This window comes from Euleptes europaea, chromosome 16 (genome assembly GCF_029931775.1).
Source record: "Euleptes europaea isolate rEulEur1 chromosome 16, rEulEur1.hap1, whole genome shotgun sequence".
NCBI lineage: Eukaryota > Metazoa > Chordata > Lepidosauria > Squamata > Sphaerodactylidae > Euleptes > Euleptes europaea.
The window spans coordinates 36,252,788-36,270,069 of NC_079327.1; the positions used below are offsets into that span (position 1 = coordinate 36,252,788).

Genomic DNA, 17,282 nt, shown 5'->3' on the forward strand with positions numbered 1-17,282 from the left:
GGGGAGGGGGGATATAAATAGATTTCTGTTTGGCTTTTATGCTGTTCATACTAATTTGTATCCTTTTTTTCAGTGCAGTAGGTTTTAGATTATAAGTTATTTTATGTTTATTACTTTAATAGCGTTTATGGTGCTGAAAAGCAGCTTATAAATATTTTAAATAAACAAATAAATACAGACTTGGTGTAATTCACACCTGCTAGTACTTCTGCTCTCAGTTGTAAGATGAGAGACCGATAAATTCAGCACAACATGGCTTCCACTCAAAATCATGAAGAACTTATGTGGTGGGTAGTGCACTGAGTACTGGTCTTGGACTAGTGAGATCCCAATTCAGATTGCCTGCCCAGTTATAAAGCCTTGAGTAAATTAACTTTCCTTAGCCAAACAGAACTCACAAGGCTGTTTTGAAGATAAAATAGGATACCTCCAAATATGGCACCCTGAACTCCTTGAAGAAAGGGTAGAAGTAAACATACAGCTAATAGAAAGATTAATTTATGTTTTTGATAAAGTTTTTTTTTTCAGTCCAAGGAAAAATTATGTGGAACTCAATGGTTTGCCTGCTGCAATCTGAACACCGGTGGTTTCCAAAATGGTATTTCACTGGTTGTGATTTTTGGCTGAGTCCTGCTGCTATAATAAAAATTAAGCACTTTTTAGAATTTAGAATTTTAGCATTTAGTTTTAGAATTTCTGCTGTTAACATATTTTAAAAGCTATAATTTGAGGTTTGTCCTGTTTTGCTTCTTTTTGTTTTGTACAGTTTTGCTGTTTGCTCCTCTTGATGGAGGGCTGAAGAAAATGAATCAGAATCTCGGCTGCTTGTATTCATTTTTGTGCTGACGTGTCTAATAAGGCTAAACTTGCTTTCTTTGCTGTTGAGAGGATGTAGTGGCAATGATAGCTGAGCCCAATTCCGTGGTTAATCTCCTCAATCACAAGTAAGAACTGAAAAACAGGGCACAAAACCACTGTAATGTTTGTATTGCAGTCTGTGCCTTGTACTTCCTGTGTTTTGGAGTGGATTGCAGGGGTGTGTGCATATCTTTAATATATTTGTGTGTACGTTTTTGCGTAGAAATCACATCGACAATTTAAAATGGGCTAGTAGACGACATCAGAAAAATGATACACAGAAAATTAATAAATAAAACTACTGGACACTTCTTCGGAAGTCATGGTGATGGGTCACTTTTGGTGGGTGGGGGGAAAGGGTATTTTTTTTTTTGATGAATGTATTAAAAAAAATGAAATGAAATGTATTGAATATGTTATGCGAATACCCTTTTATATTTTTATATATTTTTTTCCTCTTTTGTTTCTTTTTTTTTGTATTGTAAAAATTCAATAAAAAATTATAAAAAAGAAAAAAATAGAAAAATGATACACACACGCTTCCAGGGACATGTGTACACAGCCTCTAAGAGTGAGGACAGATGTCACATTTCAGCAGTGGTCTCAGTTGTCCTAAAGCCAGCCCATATATTTCTCTGAACTGCATGCAGTGTTAGTCCAATGGTTGCTGTTTCTCTCCAGAGCTTCAATGGAAGGGGATGGTTTTCAGCAGAGAGGACAATTTCACAGCTTGGACAATTTCTAGGGGAATGAACTCTGCAAAACCCCCCCCCCCCATGTGCATCCCATTTTATGGAAGCAACTAGAGGGGTTGAGTTGTGTGTGGTGGTTGAATTGAGCCACAGTTTATGTCCCCCTTCCTTGAGCAGTTCAGAAATATAACAATAAAGAGAGTTCCCACAATGGCGGCCTAAGGTGCTAGAGTAGCCATTCTCTTCTTTTTTTATATATTTCTGAGGTCCTCTAAAGGTTTGTAAAATGTGGTTCAATGCAGAGATTAGTCATGATTCTGGAAGCTTGATTACAGTTCAGTGTCCGCTTACTCAAGGAGAAAAACAGACTAAGAGAGCCATGCCTTGCAGGAAATTTGAAAAAGGTCATTTGCTGTTTAAATTTGGCATGGTGTCTTTGTTGATGAACTGTAGATCTTTGTTGCTACCTCCAGAGGCCTCTGCTCCATTGTAATGGGAGTGCTGCTCAGGTGGAAAATGAAAGCACATAAAGCAGCTCCAGTTTGCACATTTGTAAATTCAGATTGTAACCTGGGTTTTGTGATTAGTGCAAACCCGCCTTTCAGCATGATCCCTGAACTGAGCCACTGGCTGTTACCGCACTTGTATTCCCAGCGATGTATTAAGAGTTTGAAAACGTTATAAAAAATTCTGTTCACACTTTGTTTGGCCCCTTTAGCTGTGAAGACGTTTTCCAACCATTTATAAGCTGTGGTATCCAGAAAACCTTTTTAAGCGATGTTTTTTACAACATTTTCAAACTCTTAATACATCGCTGGGAATACAAAGTGCGGTTACCCCCACTGGCTCATGTGGCCTTGCCCCTGTCATCTTTCCTTTGAGCATCCTGATTTTGGGCTCAAAATAAGTATGTGCTAAGCTGTTCAGTTTTGGTTGTGTTGCTTTTTCGTGATTGCTTGTCCTGATGATGTGCTATGGCTGGAAGACAGTCTATAAACGCCATCAGCAAATAAACACAGTGATAATTATTTGATGTAGGTGTAGGTTGGCAGCATACGTTTTAGAAGATGCATCTGCTTTCCAGAGGCTTCCAGGGTTTCCAGAGATCTGAAGCTTTCCCCCACCTTCTCATTCATTTACAGTGTAGTCCTAAGCAGAGTTAAACCCTTCTAAATCAGCTGAAGTCCATGGGCTTAGAAGGGTATAATTCTGTTTAGGATTGCACTGTGAATGACTGTGTGTATGCGTAAAGTGGCATCAAGTTACAGCTGATTTATGGTGACCCAGTAGGGATTTCAAGGCAAGGGACTAACAGAGGTGGTTGCCATTGCTTGCCTCTGCATAGTGACCCTAGTATCCCTTGAATGACTCCAGGTTGCTAAAAAAAGGCTTGATGGGCCTGATGTGTCCTAACGGGCTTAGGGTGCCTGCACCTGCTTTGACACACATTTTATATTTGCATGTTCAGGAGCAAATCAGAGGGCGAAGTTGATTGAGAGCCCCGTGGTGCAGAGTGGTAAGCTGCAGTACTGCAGTCCAAGCTCTGCTCACGACCTGAGTTCGATCCTGACGGAAGTCGGTTTCAGGTAGCTGGCTCAAGGTTGACTCGGCCTTCCATCCTTCCGAGGTCGGTAAAATGAGCACCCTGCTTGCTGGGGGTAATGGGAAGATGACTGGGGAAGGCTCACTGGCAAACCATTCCCCGTAAACAAAGTCTGCCTAGTAAATGTCGGGATGTGACATCGCCCCATGGGTCAGGAATGACCCGGTGCTTGCACAGGGGACTACCTTTACCTACAACCTGATCCAGTGCTCAGAAGTAAGCTCTACTAAGTTCAGTGAGACTTACTCCCAATTAAGTGTTTATAGGAAATGCAGCCTTAATTTGACCAACCAAATAATTTCTGTCTTTGTTGAAATGTCTAAACAAAAGTTGTTAAAAGCTGTTCATTGTATGACAGTATCAGAGATAAACTGTTTAATGTCAAGATTTGAGTCCAATAACACCTTAAAGACCGATGAAATTTCCAAGGACAAAGGGAGTATGACTTTCAAAACTTTATACCGTGGAAATCTTGTTGGTCTCATAAGATGTTGCTGGATTCAAATATTGCTCTTCTGCTACAGACCAACACAGCTTCCCACCTGAAAATATATGACGTTCTATAGCAATCTGTTGTGATTGGCAGTTGCATTTCAAGATCTCAATATCTCAGTTCAGCTTCAACCAGACATACCAGGGATGGAATCTGTTACTGTTTCTTTTAAATTTAATTTCAGCAACTTGAAATATTACATGAGCACTTGTTGCCCCGGGGGCACTGTGAATGAATTGCTAAGTGGTATGTGTGAAGATGAGTTTTATAATTAGCATGCATCCATATAAATTAGGGTGAGGCAGGCTCTGTTTGGATTTGCCGTTTCTTGTGTTATCATACGCAGTGCAAGCCTGAACGGGTGAGGCGGACTGTACTAGTCTATGATACCTTAAAGCAAGAATTTGGAAAGCTTGCATAGAAGATTAATGCATTTTTTTTTAAAAAACTGTTTTATTTTGAATGGTTCTACAACATTTGTGTAATAGCTATGAAAAACACCCTTTTGTATGAACAGATGAATGTACAGTAGGTTTCAGGGTGTCTTCGCTGAGATGATTTAGTGCATGGGCCAAACTAGATATTACATAGGAAGTGCATGCAGGGTTCATGTAAATGAACCAGAGCCATGAGAGCCTGCAGTCAGGTAGTGGGAGTGGAGAGGTGGCAACACCTTTCCTCTCTCTGCCATTTTTTTCTGCTAAAAACAACCTGCTCTTTGTTTCCCACATATGGAGAAGAAGGGGGGGGTATACCAATCTTTTTATTTCTGAAGAAAAGAGCAGCCAGGGAGGGGGTTTTGTGCAGAAAATAACTGCTCTTCAACTCCCAATTACAGTCTGCCACAGCTGCATTTCATTTTTTGAAAAGTCTGGAAACTACTCTTGCATCTCCTCTTCTGTGTCTAATTTTGTCCCATGTTGGCTTGGTTCCAACATGATATAACAACAAAACTGCAGTTTGCTGCTCCTTGTGGAATTTTCAGGCTTGCATGCTTCCCCTCCCCAGGCAATCTAATAAGTTATTTCAGTTTTTATTACTAACCATATTTAGCTGATGTCTGGATAAGCAAACAGTCATTTTTGCTATCCTTATAAACCAGGATTCCATACTGGGAACAAATCCCTGGCTGCATTCAGATGTCACAACAAAAAGAAGTTTGTCCACGTTCTGCATGAATGCTATTTATAGCTGTGCTCCCCTTACTCTTTCCACTTTCCTTCCCCCCACCCCCATACATAAAGTACTGTTGAAGCCTTCTGGGGTTGGGGACGGCTTGAATTAAACTCCAGGTGTCCATGGTTTTTCTAAAATCTGGGTTTGGTTTAGTGAGCAAGCTCCAATTTTTCCAGGTACCTGCATTTGGATCTCACGTGAACTGGAGTTTAGCTCAAGGCTCTGCATGTGAGGCCAGGATGGAGCGGGAAGAGCAAAGGGAGCCCATGAGCACAGCAGCTAACAGGGTTCACGCCTGACACAGACAAATGCCTCTGTGCGCAACATCTGAATGTGGTCGTTGTTCAGAATCTTAGTTTGCAAAAAAGCTCAAACTGTAGTTTGCCATTTTGGCTATATTGGCAAACTGGTTTGCAGTGGAAGTGAAGCATCTAATGACTTGGCAGCGTGCAAGGGGGGAGTGAGCATGCAAGTCTCAGGATTCACCAGGGTTGTTCACATAGTCATAAAATTGTGTTTCATTAAGTCTGAACCTAGCCCTTGTGTATATCTTTAGTTTTGTCTTAAACATGCTAATTAATACAAGTGTCACTGTGTTTGATGAACATAGGAAGTCAGATTGAGGAAAATATTAGCGTTGGTATTTAGCATTTCTTTTCTGTTGTTTGAGTTGGTTTAACAAGTAATTTGATCAACAAAACAGAATTGGAGTATCAGTTCTTTTAAGTATATCGGCCTCCAAATATATTGTTCACATCTTTATGTCCTCTTTTTTTAATGACTCAGAGAAAATGGGATCCATGAGGAGATTGTCCCTGAATCCACTGCTCAAAATGGCAGCTGTTTGAGAAATGGCAGTGTTAAAACTTTTGTAAGTTTCTGTTATGTTTCAAAATTCTACAAGAGAAAAACCAATGGGTCTGTCTAGGTTTCATTGCTCTGAACATGTGATAAGACGTATCTGTAATAATAAATATCTGTTATAATAAATATTCAAAATTGGCAAATCTTGCCATTCATATGTGAAGGCTGACAATTCCAGGTGAATTTTGTGAAAGGCTGAAAATAGATGTTTGTTTTTCTACTTTTTTTCAGAATCTTCAGCTGTGAATGCTGTTATTAACATTCATAAGTGGATGGTTCTGATATAGGAATATCTAATTTTAGGGCAGGATATTGGACTAGATAGTCTATTGGGTATCTTTCATGGATATGATTTTATGGTTTTCCTGTGACTGGAGCATTTGCAGGAAACATTATTATTTAGTATCATAGAATCTCGACTACAGAGGTATCAATCAATCAGTCTTTATTTCATTAGCAAAAAGAGCCATAGCAAAAATACAGAATAAGGCAGAAATTCTACCAAAATAAAATTTAAAATATAGTAAAATATTTTTTTAAAATTAGACAATTTACAGGGAGAATTTAAAAAGTTCAGGAGTTGGCTGGGCACACGTTAGGGCTGGTTGACACATGCATATTTATCACTTGATTACAGAATACTCAGGACATATGCAGACTTTCAGGCCCATGTCTACCTCTTTCTTATGGTGAGGATAGGGTTGCCACCTCCTGGTTGGGAATTACCTGGAGATTTTGGGGGTGGAGCCTGAGGAGGACAGGGTTTGGAGAGGGGAGGGACTTCAATGCTGTAGAGTCCAATGGCCAAAGCGGCCATTTTCTCCAGGGGAAGTGATCTCTATCACCTGGAGAGCAGTTGTTATAGCGGGAGATATCCAGCCACCACCTGGAGGTTGGCAACCGTAGGTGAGGATGAGCCTCAGCAGCACATGTACCCATTTCCACAGTCCTGGTTCCCAACATACAAAAAATGTTATTGTAAGCCCAAATGTAGGAACTAGGCTCACAGTTATGAAATAACCTTTTTTGCAAGAGGTTCTCATGTGGAAATCGTCACTTGATGCTACAGTTTTATACCTAGGAAGTTATGTCTACTATCTTCTGGGTTCAGCTAATTCTACTATTTAACTCAGCCATTTCATAAGTGGGCAGATAGCCAACCAGTTTTGTGAAGTTGTCTCCTTCATGCTACCTGTCACCTTTATGCTCGGTGATTTTGTGTGTGGGGGTTTATGTTTTGTAAATATGATTATGTAGATGCGAGTCTGAGGAGATGCAATTCTATAAGTAAAGAAAGAAAAATAAAATAATACACTGCTAAATAAATGCCATAGATGAAGATGCTTCTGTTAACACAAATCTTACCCAGTTACCAGTGCATAGCTTTCCTTAAGACAGTGTTTCCCAGGCTCCCACAATCCCTGACCTACCTTTTTTGGAGAGTCAAAAGGGGCTTTTCTTCCCTCTTGAGCCAGTGAAACAGCTTGTAGGATTCCACTCATGCTCACTCTTCTGTGCTAAACACCTAGATATTTATAGGCCATAAGTACATGCCCTTCATTATATTGTTCCCTCTGCAGTTACTTTCATGGGATTACATACCTAGCAAATGAATGAAATCCTTTGTCTCCTTGCTTACCTTGTTTGTCAAGGAACATGTTTTATCGCTATTGCTTTAGAAAGGGAAAAGAAAAATCCGTGAGCAGTGTGAAAACAGAAGACAAAACTCTTCCAGTAGCAGAAGGTCAAACCAGCCGCAAAATGGAGACGTGGTTGAAGCAGTTACCTTATTTGAAGTGGTTAGCATGGGCAAAAGAGCTATGCAGGTACATCGACTTCCTGAAGTGACTAAACTTTTGAATGTGAAATTGTGAGGGGCTGCTAGCAATTGACATGTTTCTATTTTTTTTTAATCTCTGGCTTTCTTTGCCATCTGGTTTAGTCTGTGGTCGACGACTGGGTTGAAGCTTATAAGAAAGACAGAGATGTGGCCCTTCTGGACCTCATCAATTTCTTCATTCAGTGCTCAGGTTGCCAAGGTAAATCTTTTTGCTCTGGCCAGTTTTCTTCACCAGGGTCATCTAGTCCAACCCCCTGCACAACTACCTACCCCCCAAACCCCCAGTGACCCCTACTCCATGCCCAGAAGATGGCCAAGATGCCCTCCCTCTCATCATCTGGAGCAGAGCTGATTCTTTGAATGTTTCTCTCATTCAGAATCTTGCTTGTGTTCTCCTAATGGTTCCATACAATCTGATAAACCTCAGATTCTGAATAGTGGGATTTCAGAAAAGAGGAAAATGAATAGACGTTGACAAATTGTATTACTCTTTGGAGCTTGCATTTAAGAAATTACCGTAAAACAGAATTGAATTACATAAAGGATGATGAACGAAAATCATTTGATAAGGGTAGCAAGTTAGAAATTCTGGGTGGTAGTCAGCCTTGCCAATGTAGCGTACTGTTCAGTGCAGCTCTTCCATCTGTTATTTTACCCCAGCAGCCTCTTTTGATGTATGAAAAGTAGACGCTGGTGGTCATCTGACACTCGTGGATTTTGATGCAGGTCAGGGGCAATGGGTAAAATTTGTCCCTTCTCCCTCTTCCAGAGACAGAGCCTCAGAAGCTCCAAGAGTAGAAGAGGAAGGAAGGCTGACTTCACTCAACCCCCCCCCCCACAGTACAGATCTCCAGTCTGAGTGGATTTTTGTCCCCATGGGTTGTGCATCCTCAGGCATCAGCTTTTGAGGGGTCAATGAGCTGTTCGCTAGTGTATTCCACTAAATGTTAGAAGGATACACAAAACTGTGTTGCCTTTTAGAATTAATCACTTTTGATTAATTGATGGCATTATTGCCAGATCTTTCTTATAATTAAAGCAGAGGAGAAATTGAGAACAGAGGGTATAAAAAGAACATGTGAAGTTGCATAATATTGAGTCAGTATTGTCTACTCTGACCGGCCGTGTTTTGTCAGGGTCACATTTTACTCAGTTTTATATCCTCCTTTCTCCAGATCAGTGTGATTTGAATAAATTTAAATTTAAGCACTTTGTGTACATTTAAAAACAAATGCGGTATCACATCCTTTTTTGGAGAAGCTCTACTGCTGACCCACATTTTCTTCCTCTAACAACTATACTTAGCTTTCTAGCTTCTGAATATGTGTCACTGCAGCCCCGATGGTATTCTAAAGTCAGAGTTATTTGTAGTGTCATACCCATATCCAGTTTGGTAATGCATGCACATCATTTTTATTGTTGCTTCTATAGGAATGGTTACTGCAGAGATGTTCCAGAGTTTACAGAACTGTGATGTGATGCATAAAATGACAGAGACATTTGATGAAGTAAGCATAACACAGAATGGCTTCCCTTTCCTAGAGGAACAGTTTTGTTAGAAAGCATTAACATCTTTCTTTAAGAAAGCCATCCTATATCCTTTTGAAGGTTGTCTTGCAAATTTGGTATTTGAAAGGAAAATCACCCCCTGCATCCAAAGCAATAAAGACTTTGGTTCTTGTAGGTTATCCGGGCTGTGTAACCGTGGTCTTGGTATTGTTACACAGCCCGGATAACCTACAAGAACCAATGAACTCTGACCGTGAAAGCCTTCGACAACAATAAAGACTTCTTTGTGCTGGAAGCCTTTAGCTTTATCTACCCATACTGGATTCAGACTAAACTAGGTGTTAATGATAAATTCTGTGTTTCTGCCAAAAAACAGCAATCCTGTGTCACATTCATCCACTTCCCCTCTACAGTATATAATTAAACACTTCTGAATGGCCTGGTCTTATGCATTTCCTTGCTCCATCAGTGTGGTGGTATGGGAATGGGGAGATGCATACCATGTTGATATCAGGCTATGTTTCACTGTGCGTTTATGGTGGGATGAATTTAATACAAGGATGGCAGACTTGCTAAACAAAAGATCTTGTTCTGGTTTTAATAACAAAGCACTAAAAACCAGCATGCAGCCACTATGATCCAAAGCTTCGTTGGCATTCTAGTGTATACACAGAACTTCAGCTTGGGCATGATTCTTCATGGATTATTGCTGGGGACATGTGGTGAGGATGGGTACATGGAGCTTCTTCATCCGTGAAGCCAGTAAAGAAGCCCATGCTTACATGGATCCCCATTGGCTTCTGGATGTGCAAGAAGCTCTGGCTCTGCGTGTTTATGTACTTATGCAACATTTGCTGTTATTGCTTAAATTATTTTAAAACTTTTTTTTATATTGTAGGAAACAGGATTGCAGTATAAAAAGTTCATGGCTTATCCCTGGATTTTGACTGTTACTTGGCCAGTGGATATGGTAAATTTCATTCGTTTGTTCATTCATATCTTGCCTTTCTTCTTCAAAATTCAAGGTGGTGCAATATATATCAGAGGAGTATGCCTATTATATTAGGTGCTTTGGAACACAGGCGGGACAATGCTGCTGCAGCTGTCTTGTTTGTGGGCTTCCTAGAGGCACCTGGTTGGCCACTGTGTGAACAGACTGCTGGACTTGATGGACCTTGGTCTGATCCAGCAGGGCCGTTCTTATATATATATCTATAGATATAGATATATATGAGAATATAGGCTTAGAAGGGTGTAGCTGTGCTTAGGATGGCACCGTAGATCTTTTATTTTATTTTGACATAGGGCAAGGATTTGATGTCATAGCACACTTCTGTTTTCCATGATTCTCTGCTTAAGCTTTCTTCTTTGTGAGACCACTGTGTTCCCCCCCCCTCCACTTAATGCAGAACAATGAAGACTACCCGCTCATCAGAGCAGGGTCCTACTGGAAGAAGTTCAAAGCCAATTTTTGTGAGTTCACTGCAGTGCTGATCCAGCAGTGTCAGCGCAGCATCCTCTACGACAGCTATTTGGCGGACACCGTCATCTCTCTGCTCATGGGTTTGGCCGATTCCACGGTGAGAGCGTTCAGGCACACCAGCACTTTAGCAGGTATCTGCAAATGGGATCAGGAATAAAGAAGTCTGAGGGTTCAAACTAGTGAAATGGATAAGTGTCTGAGTGTTAAGCTTTTTGAGCTAGGGCTCCTTGTTTTTGTGCCATCTGTTGTGTAATATGATCTTGTAAATCGCCAGCAATGCTTGTAATCGATTCAGTCATGTATGTCTGTGCACACCTATGTTTGTAAACTTTCAATGCAGAGCACATCTTCCTTTGAGGGTAATTCGTGTGTCACTGAAACTAATAACTGAGTTTAATTCCTGTGTCGCTGGAATTAATAATTGAGTTTAATGCAAATGTACAGCAAAAAGGACTGGAGACTTACTTTTAAAAAGGAAACCTGAGACTTCAGAGGAACTAGCATGGTGTAGTGGTTAAGAGCAGTGGTTTGGAGCGGTGGAGTCTGATCTGGAGAACCGGGTTTAATTCCCCACTCCTCCACATGAGCGGTGGAGGCTAATCTGGTGAACTGGATTTGTTTCCCCACTCCTACACACGAAGCCAGCTGGGTGACCTTGGGCAAGTGACGCTCTCTCAGCCTCACCTACCTCACAGGGTGTCTGTTGTGGGGAGGGGAAGGGAAGGTGATTGTAAGCCGGCTTGATTCTGCCTTAAGTGGTAGAGAAAGTCGGCATATAAAAACCAACCCTTCTTCTTCTAGTAGATCATGGCCATAGACTGATACGGTGCAGTAACATCATAATAATCTAGGAATTACTGATTTTTTAAAAATTTGATGTTGGGATGGGGATGGTAGTTGTGGGGGGCTGAGGCAAGGAAAATGTGGGGTAAACTGTTGTAGGGATGTTCTGTTGTTGCTATGAATGCATATGCTTTCATGGTAGCAATGAGAGCCACATGAAGAATTGTTCCAGTATGGCAGCAGCTGCAGTAAACTGGGGCTGACTCTTTTCTCAATTTTAGACTAAAAATCTGTTACCCACTGATAATTTAATCAAGTAACTTTAGAAGAAGACTGGGATTGAATCTGGGCAAACATTTTTTCCATGCTGATCTCCGTGGATTTAAGTGAAAACTTTGTGAAAGTGCAATATTAGTGGTATCTTACACCACATCATCTGTCAAAAATGTATGCCACTCCTCCGTGATTTATCTTAGAGAGGCAAAGCAAATAAAGCTGACTTTATGCATATTTGCTGGACTTTATCTCTCGTTTAAACCAGGGGTGGGGAACCTTTTTCCTGCCAAGGGCCATTTGCTCATTTATAACATCATTCAGGGGCCATAACCAGTTGTAGATCTCCTGGTGCGGGGAGGGGGAGAGGCTAGGGTTGCCAGGTCTCCAGCCACCACCTGGAGGTTGGCAACCACAGGGGAGGCCACGCAGAGACGGCCTGGAGGGCACCACCGCTCACCTTCCCTCCCCCCTCCCAGGCGGGAGGGCAGCCAGCAGTGGGCCCCGAGCAAACGAGGCACCAGGGAGGCGCAGCCCACAGTCGATCCTCAGGGAAGGAAGGGAGGAAGGAAGGAAAACAGAGAAATGGAGGGGGAGAAAAGGACGGAAGGAGACAAAGAAAGAGACGAGGGGGAGAAAGGAGAAAGAGTGACAGAAAAAGAGGAAGAGAGAAAAGCCTCCCCCCCCACATAACCACACATACCGGCCCCACGCAACCAGGCCCCAGGCTCCCCGCCTCCCCCAACACACACGGCAGCACACGCAGCCCTGCGCGACCGGGCCCCAGCCACCACGCCCCACCCCCGAGTCCACAAAAGGCCCTCCAAGCCCGATCAGCTCCCGCGCGCATGTTCCGCCACCGGGAGCTGCGGGCCTCTCCCCCCCCTTGCCGCTTGACAGGCGGCAAGAGGGGCTTACAGTGTGCCGCCACATTCCTGCATGCCTCGACTGCAGGGGGCAGCCTTGGGGGACGCGTCCCTTCCCCTCCCCCCTCTTCTCGCCGACCGACAGTTGACGAGAGGAGGTCCAAAGGGCGCCGCAGCCCCAGGAACACCCTTGGGGAAGGCCACTGAAAATGTCCTCGGGGGCCGCATACGGCCCCCAGGCCAGACGTTCCCTATCCCTGGTTTAAACCTTTTGGCACATTAATATAGGATTAATTGATGACATGACAGGATATCTATTGTCTTTTGATCTTAATAAGATATTGTTGTTCTTTTTGTAGGTCATTCTTTTTGTACTACTGTTTTTGTATAAGTAGTTTTTTTTAAATGGCTTTGCGTTTAAAATTTGACTTTGAGTTGTTGTTTTTTTCCACCCCAGCTATGAAGCTTCTGACAGCACTTGTTAATCTAAATCTCAGTTTAGATGCAAGTAAGAGGAACCTTGAAAGATTATATGAGGTGGAGAAGAACAGAACTACTGGCAAGAGGACCAATAGTAGACTGGACCAGCTGGAGAAAAAAAGAAAAGAGGTGTGACTCATTTCTGTTGGGAGATGAATGATGGCCTCTTAGAAGTCCTCATTCTGTAGTTAGTGACTAGGCATTGGAAATCTGTGATGGTGAAATTAAATTTGCTATGCATCCATTGCAATAGACACTAAGTGGTTCTGGCTTGACTGTTTTTAATATTATAACAATATTAAAGACATTTCCTAATAACAAGATATATTCAACAGTAGAACAGTCTTGGGAGGTGGTGGGTTTTCATGATTAAGTATTCATGGGCCACTCAAGGCTTTCAGCATGCAGTCATTTTGGCCATGCATTTGTGGCAATTATCAGCCCATTCCTGAGCCTTGCAGCGGATGGGGATGGCGTGGCCGAGGGACTGCCACGGCGCCTCCAAAGAGGTTTCCCGACCGCTGCAAGGCGAAAAAAAATGCCTTAAAAAAAGGAAAAAAAATAGAAAATTGGGAAAATAGCCCCATTGAAAACAGCGAAGCTGCGCCACCAAAAACTTAAGGATTGAAGTTGGGTTTTACATTGAATAATTCTGCACATGTACAACACTAATACATCAGTTCATATGTCCTAATATGTCAAAGCCTGTAACACCAGCTCCCAACCCTCCCCAGCGCATGCCAGAAAACTGGGCTTGTAGGTAAGACTGAGCCTTGCTTCCGTTCAACAACCATCATTTTACTGACCATTAGAGGTACCAAACTGATTCTACAGCAGATTATTATAGCATTTAGCTGTGAAAAAATGGGTGGAGTTTTGCTGTATATTTAACAACTGAAAATTAAGACACAACCAAATAGGATCAATCCCTATATTGATGAAACTGATAATTCTGGATGAGGTATCGAGGAAAGGGAAAAACATTACTAGCTTCTTTTCCATCCTTTTCCTGCTCAAATTTTGCTTATTCCTTTACTTGAAAAATGAGCTGGTATTCAGCATTTGAGTTAATCCTTCAGTATGTGAAGAGAATTGTTCAATTCTTCTAATTACAGTATGAACAGAAACCTCTGGAGATAGAGAATATGATGAATGCTATTTTCAAAGGGATCTTTTTGCAGCGCTATCGGTAAGAATCTTTTTGCACTTGGAATGAGTCTCTAATCTGACCCTGGACACCACTGGAATATAGTCACCACAGGGATATTTATGATGATGGGTCATATTTGCCTTAGGGCTAATTCACACACGTGTGTTAATTGCCTGATCCCTGCAGCATCAGATAATGACTTGCATATGTGAATAAGCCATTACACCTCATTCGCTACTGACAATCCTTTTGTAACACATCACCTCAAACATTTTTTCAATATTCTGTTCACATATTTAGCTGCCAATCCTCAAACACTGATTAATCAGGTGGTAACAGAATTATGCATATACAGTGTGAACCAGCTCTCAGAGGGTCACTAATACTGTTGTGTGTTTTGAAGGGATGTTATTCCAGAGATCCGGGCTATTTGTATTGAAGAAATGGGCAGCTGGATGAAAATTTACCCCTGTACATTCTTAAATGATAGTTACTTGAAATACATTGGATGGATGCTCTATGATAAAGTAAGTTTCCCCCACCCTGTTTTCTCTTCTTTACAATTGGTAAAAAGTTTTTTAAATACAGAGTTTCTACCAGTTAACGATAAAGTGATTTGTAATTTATACATTGTTATGGAGATATTGTGCTTGTGTTTGAAGACCATTGTTCAAAGTATGAAATGATAAGCCCTTGTTTTATCCACAACTGTCTTACTTTACTTTAAAAGTGCAGTGCTGCATGAATGCTAGAGTTATGTGGAATGAGGCTTGAGTGACAGAAATAGAGGGTGTCATTAGTTTAAGCGCTTCAAACACACCACACTTTCAAAGTTATTTTCATAAGAACTGGGTTTTGGTTTAAATACTTGTAAGATGGGTTGTCTTCTGCTATCTTGTGCTCTAACGAGTTGCGAAGGCAGTGTACCTCAAAAGTGCTACAACAAGGGTGTTAGATGCCTCACAGTAAATGAATAACAACTGTGAAATTATATTTTAAAATGCTTTTTATTTATTTTTTGAAGGTGCTAAAAATCATACCGTTTTCACAAGGGCTTGTATGCTCTAGATCAGCGGTTCCCAAACTTTTTGAGTAATGGAGCACTTTTCAGGAGAGAAATTTGTCACGGAGCACTAATTTTCACCTAGCACCTATACACTAAACCGAATGACAGTAGTGTTTTTCTTTCCAATCTCTTCATGGAGCACTAGGAGATGTTTCGGGGAGCACCAAGTGCTCTGTGGAGCACAGTTTGGGAACCGCTGCTCTAGATGATCCAGCACCATATTTTCTGTCAATTGAGTGAGATTGATTTGTTACATAGCCTTATTGGTGCTCTTTGTCACTTCTGCCGTATTCTTTCCTTTCTTGCAGCAACCTGAAGTGCGGTTAAAGTGCCTTCAGGGACTGCAGGGAATATATGACCAAAAACAGCTTGTTTCTAAAATGGATCTCTTCAATAGCAGGTTCAAGGTAAGTTGAAATTAGCATTTCCCAAACATTGGTTGGTTGGCCAAGGAGGCTGATTATTCTCAAAACTGCACTGGGATCCAATATCTCTCCAGGCTCACTTGAGAAATGTTAGAACGGTGGGTGGGTGGAAGCTTCAGTCTTTAAATTATGGCGTTTAGTGGTTGCCTGTTCTTAAGCTCACATCCAAGACCTGGCCATGGAGAATGTTATGTTGACTGATTCCAAAACAGACCTTATTTAATTTCTGTATGTGGGAAGGATTTTATTATTGGTATACACTGTAAACATACAGGATTCGTTGGATAGCTAGGTTGCAGCTGGTTTTGCCAGTCTTGTTGGAAGGTTTGACTGTACTGATCCAGAATATCTCATAATCCTACATGCACCTCCCATCCTCCAAACTAAACAGATTGAATGCTAACAGTGCAAGCCTATGCAGAGTTACTCCAGTCTAAGCCACAGTCTAAGCCCATTGAAATGAATGAGCTTAGACTGAAGTAACTCTCTTTAGGATTGAAAAGAATTTATTTTGAGATTTATATCTCAAGTTAAATATTTGGATAATATAATGATGTTTTTCTATTTGTTTTGATACATGGATTTCATCTGTGTGGCTTCTATGCAGTCCCACATTGGGACTGCACAGGCGCAGGCCAGCCATGGATAAGATTTGTTAGCTTCTAGCAAAATCTAAAAAGAGTGCTCCCCCTCCCCTTGGGGCATGCAATCTCCCCGCCCACCGGTCACATGACCCAAGGGGGAAGGAGCATTCTTCCCTCCAGTTCTCTTTCTGCCGCCATGGAGAGAGAACGTGTTAGCTTCGTCTCTAGCCATGGAGCCCAAGAAAGCTCCACTTTTCAAAAAATGTACCTCTTGTGGTACCAAGATGGGGAAGACTGATCCTCACCTTGAATGTCTCCTTTGTTTGGGAGAAGACCACATTCCTGCAACTTGGAAAAGTTGCTCCAAACTCACCAACAAGGCCCTGAGGGTTCGGTTGACTCGCCTAGTCTCTCACCTCTACAAAGAGTCTCTGCGTCCGCGGGGTCAATCTGCTGAGCCTGGTACTTCGACCGGTAAGCCACAGTCCGAAGCGGGACCCACAACTAAGAAACCCAAGAAGGGTGGCCCTTCTAAGAAGCCCTCGTCGGTCATTGTTCGTCCGGCAAAGTTTACTTCTCCGGATTCCCAAGATGGCCCGGCTCTTCGCGCCATGCTTCCCGCTCCAGATCACCTCGACGCTGATCGCCTTCGCGTTTGCCGAAGTCTCTTCGACGCCGATCACCCTCGTCATCTCCTTGACGCCGATCTCATGCTAAGTCGTCTCATCCCTCGGCGTCACTCGCCTCCGAAGTAGCTGCGCAGCAGCCCATTACTATCGAGGATTCGCCTCCTCATTCCCTGGCTACCCTCTCGGTTCCGTGTCCGAGCAAGGCCCAGGAAGACTCGGCTGAGTTCAAACAACACCTCCTTCATCTTTACAAAGATGTGCCTCCGGTGCTTACAAAGTCCCCACAGCCTGGCGATAAGGGCCTCAGCCAGAATCTGCAGAGCTCCAGGAAGGTGCCGTTCAGCCACCCCCTCCTGTGAGCACCCAACAAAACTCTCAACGGTCAGTTGAAAAGACCCAAGTAGAGTCGCCGAAAGGTTCATCCCATCTCGAACCTGGTCAACGGCCTCGGTGTCGATCAAATTCTCGACGCCATTCTCGAAGTCCGGCTTCGTCCAGAACCAGTCGG

General features: G+C 42.3%; 1 protein-coding gene across 2 annotated transcripts in view; it reads left to right on the top strand.

Moving 5' to 3' along the window:
• The first annotated feature begins 771 nt into the window (after window positions 1–771).
• Window positions 772–17,282, top strand: part of LOC130488142 (cohesin subunit SA-2-like) — a 67,754-nt gene continuing 51,243 nt past the window's right edge. For both annotated transcript variants that reach the window (XM_056861740.1, XM_056861741.1), the window contains exons 1-11: window positions 772–944; window positions 5,609–5,693; window positions 7,366–7,512; window positions 7,629–7,725; window positions 8,958–9,034; window positions 9,934–10,005; window positions 10,445–10,649; window positions 12,898–13,049; window positions 14,036–14,109; window positions 14,474–14,597; window positions 15,445–15,543. In XM_056861740.1, coding sequence (XP_056717718.1) covers window positions 901–944; window positions 5,609–5,693; window positions 7,366–7,512; window positions 7,629–7,725; window positions 8,958–9,034; window positions 9,934–10,005; window positions 10,445–10,649; window positions 12,898–13,049; window positions 14,036–14,109; window positions 14,474–14,597; window positions 15,445–15,543 — 1,176 coding nt within the window. In that variant the 5' untranslated portion in view covers window positions 772–900. The remainder of the gene's footprint in view (window positions 945–5,608; window positions 5,694–7,365; window positions 7,513–7,628; window positions 7,726–8,957; window positions 9,035–9,933; window positions 10,006–10,444; window positions 10,650–12,897; window positions 13,050–14,035; window positions 14,110–14,473; window positions 14,598–15,444; window positions 15,544–17,282) is intronic.